This window comes from Echinops telfairi, unplaced genomic scaffold, assembly GCF_000313985.2.
Source record: "Echinops telfairi isolate 266 unplaced genomic scaffold, ASM31398v2 ScPeMD7_22;HRSCAF=79, whole genome shotgun sequence".
Classification (NCBI taxonomy): Eukaryota; Metazoa; Chordata; class Mammalia; order Afrosoricida; family Tenrecidae; genus Echinops; species Echinops telfairi.
Window position 1 is genome coordinate 12,260,499 of NW_022103919.1, and position 3,625 is coordinate 12,264,123.

Consider the following 3,625-nt stretch of genomic DNA (forward strand, 5'->3'; position numbering starts at 1 on the left):
TGACGTGTCCGAAGCACGTGAGATGACTGCCGTCCCGGGAGCATGCTGGCTGTACTTCTTCCAAGACGACCTGTTTGTCCTTTTGGCAGTCCACGGGACATTCAATATTCTTCATGAGCACCGTCATTCAAAGGCATCCCTTCTTCAGTCTTCCTGATTCAGTGTCAGCTTTCACACACACTGCTTCTGTTAATTCATGCCTCTTCTCATCCTGAAAAATTTCAATAAGGACTATGGACCCAACTGGTGACTTTTCCTCTATTTGTATTAAGCATCATGTTACTACAATCCGCTCATCATTTTAACCGGTCAATATCTTTACATCCAGAGTCCACCGTGCTGACTGCTTTGTAGGGCGTCCTGGTGGCATAGTGGGTTACACAGTGTGCTGCTAGCTGAGAGGTCAACAGTTCAAACTCACCCGGCACTCTTTGGAGAAAGATGAGACTTGCTTATCCCATGAAGGTTTACAGCCTCAGAAACTCAAAGTGTGTGTGCTGGCAGGGACCATGGACCAAGATGTACAAAAAAGTACATTGAGTTTCCCTCTCCCTATGTATACAGATGTCTGTGTATAAATACACACACACACACACACACACACACGATATCTAAAATAAGCTGCTAGCATTTGCTAACCTCAAGGAAGGAGGACTGGTGGGGGTGGGCACAGAGAGGTTATTAAATATTACTTTATCTAATTCCACAATTGTTTGAATGCAGGGTTAGGGTTATAATGCAACTTGGCTACATTATACATATTCCTATTTAGTTTGTTTTTATAATCATAAATAAGCTGTCAATTTTAGAGAGCATATACAAATATTCCATGTCTTGTTAGTAAGTCATTTATCTGCATGGCCCTCTCCCCATAAGAATTTAGGGGCCGAGTGAAAGCAAAATGACACTTCATAGGTGGCGTTGGGCTGCTAACCCAAATGTCAGTGGTTCAAACCCATCAGCCACTTCAAGAGTTACAGGTGAGGCTTTCTGCTTCCTTAAAGGCTTCCATCCTTGGAAACCCCAAGGGGCAGTTCCGCTCTAAGCTACAGGGTGTGTGTGCGTCATGGCAATGAGTTTGACTACAAATAAAGGTTTGATATTCAATTATCTAGGTTGAGTGAAATCATTCAACTGGTAATGAATTCAATCAATCGTCTTTTTGTCTAAGACACAACTGATAAAACCACACTACCAAATAATGAAGTGGGAAATGTGTTGTGGGCCAGAATGCAAATGGGAGCCCATGTGACCGTCTTAGCCAATTGGGCTCTAACCCCATGCTAAATTCAGAGAGTGAACAGCATATTAAATTGATTTGTCTCTGCAACTTTCAGAGTATATAATGAGATAAGGAGCCATTTAACAGAGCCACTCAATTCAATTATATGAATTTCTCAGGCATCTTGCTGTGACAATAATTGAAAATAGCATCAACTAGTTTGCTTTCTGCAAAGAACTATTTATTTAAGTCAATAAAAACGTTTTTACATTTCCCGATGTATGTTTGCTTCTTCTGCCCATCGATAGAAAGGTTTAATAACTATGCTGTTTAATTATTGTGGAAATTGTTCACTAAATCTCTAGGATTGATCATCCTGGGTGACAACATTTGTTTAAGAGGGTAAAACCCCAAACCAAAAACCAAATAGCTGAGTTTGCCTGTATTTTAAGGCTTTGTGGACAGATCCAGGCCTTTGTGGGTCACAGAGAAATGTACACCTTCAAAGTAAAAAACGGGCTCCGATCCTCCCCTCCACACCCCCAGGTACCATGATCCACCTTGGGGCTACTGCCTCAACTCCCCACCAAGATGGGGGTCTACCCTGCAGAAGAGCAACTCAGATGTGTTGTAAAAGATGTTTTGATCCTGAAAATAATGAGAGAGAAGGCCAGAGAGAGATGTTCAAACAAGTTCAAGATGTTACCAAACGTTGCAAGGATACTGGGGTCCTCATGCTAGTGAAATACCAGAAAGAAAATTCTACACAGAAAGCTTGTCTAACTGCTTACTACCCTGATGCAGCTTTAAAGGAAGAGTGCAAAATGGAATACCCGAAAGAAGGAGAAGAATTCAGGAAAACTGGAATTCCTACCCAGAAAAGGCTACAGAAGCTTCCTACAGGCATGTAGGCAAATATTTAAATGACATTCGGGAACTCGGATAGTTACAGCAGGCACAGTCGATTGCATGGGTGCATCAGGATAAGGAGATGGCTTTTGCTTTATCCTAAATTATGGAAATGTTCATTTTATCTTACATTTTTTAATTTTTCCTTTTTTTCATTCAAAGATCATTTTATTGGGGGCTCTTACAACTCCAATTACAATCCATACATCAATTGTATCCGGCATATTTGTACATATGTTGATTTTTGAAAAAGAATACATACGCCTATATACTCGAGTATAAGCCAACCCAAATATCAGCTGAGGCACCTAATTTTACCACAAAAACTACATTTAAAATGTGCTTAAAAACTCGACTTATACAATAATATAAACGGGGTGTGTGTGTGTGTGTGTGTCCTGATAGTTGTATTAATAAGAATTAAATTTGGCGAGTCTGCTAGCGCGAGTGGGAGGTGGCAGGCCCCGCTCTCCGGCCTTCCCCACGGACTCTTCCAGCACGACATCTCCAGCCATGAACCGGTTTGGTTCCCGGCTACTGGGAGCCACCGCGAACCCGTCGCCACTTACGAAAGCCCGCAGCAATGAAAACCTCGACAAAATCGACATGTCACTGGATGATATCATCAAATTGGATCGAAAGGAAGGGAAGAAACAGAATTTTCCAAGACTAAACAGACGACTTCAGCAAAGTGGTGCCCGGCGATTTAGAATGAGAGTACGGTGGGGCATTCAACCAAATTCTGGTTTTGGTAAAAATAGTCTGAGCCGTAGAGGAAGAGTAATGCCTAAAGAGACGTCCTTATGGAGTTATCACTGGCCTGGCAGCTAGGAAAACAACGGGACTTCGAAAAGGAATTAGTCCTATGAACCGAGCACCTTTGAGTGATAAGAATGTAGAGCGATATTTTCCAGTGTTCAAAAGGAAAACAGACCTTCTGAGACAAAATGAAGTGCAGGGCAAACCAGTTGCAGTCCTCAAGAGACCGAACCAGTTAAATAGAAAAAGTAACATTCCAGGCAACTTGACCAGAAGCGGAAATAAATTAAGCCACCCGAAAGACATTTCAGAAGAGGCCTGAAGGTTCAGGCCCGGTTGAACACAGAACAACCGCTAGATGATGCAGTAGCAAAGAGAACTCGTCAATGGCGGACTTCCACCACAAATGGAGGAATTTTAACAGTATCCATTGACAATCCTGGAGCAGTTCATAACCCAGTAACTCAGAAACCACGATTAACTCGTACCTCTGTACCATCATTCTTGGCAAAACGGGAGCAATCTGATGTAAAGAAAGTTCCTAAAGGTGTTCCCCTACAATTTGACATCAATCGTGTTGGAAAACAGACAGGGATGACTCTGAATGAGCAGTTTGGGATCCTGAAGGAACAAAGAGGCACTCTCACGGTCAACAAAGGAGGAAGCCGCTTTGTAACCGTGGGATAGATCTCCTGTCAAAGGAACTTTTTGACTGTTTGAAAAATTGCTTGGAGA

General features: G+C 42.3%; 1 protein-coding gene and 1 pseudogene across 1 annotated transcript; both read left to right on the forward strand.

Moving 5' to 3' along the window:
* The first annotated feature begins 1,813 nt into the window (after positions 1-1,813).
* Positions 1,814-2,133, forward strand: LOC115869152 (annotated as a pseudogene).
* A 460-nt stretch (positions 2,134-2,593) lies between these two features.
* Positions 2,594-3,577, forward strand: LOC101662705 (UAP56-interacting factor-like). The gene is given in 3 exon segments (XM_045288613.1): positions 2,594-2,919; positions 2,921-3,192; positions 3,195-3,577. Coding segments are annotated over 3 exon segments (930 nt in total). The 5' UTR covers positions 2,594-2,644.
* Positions 3,578-3,625: the final 48 nt, after the last annotated feature.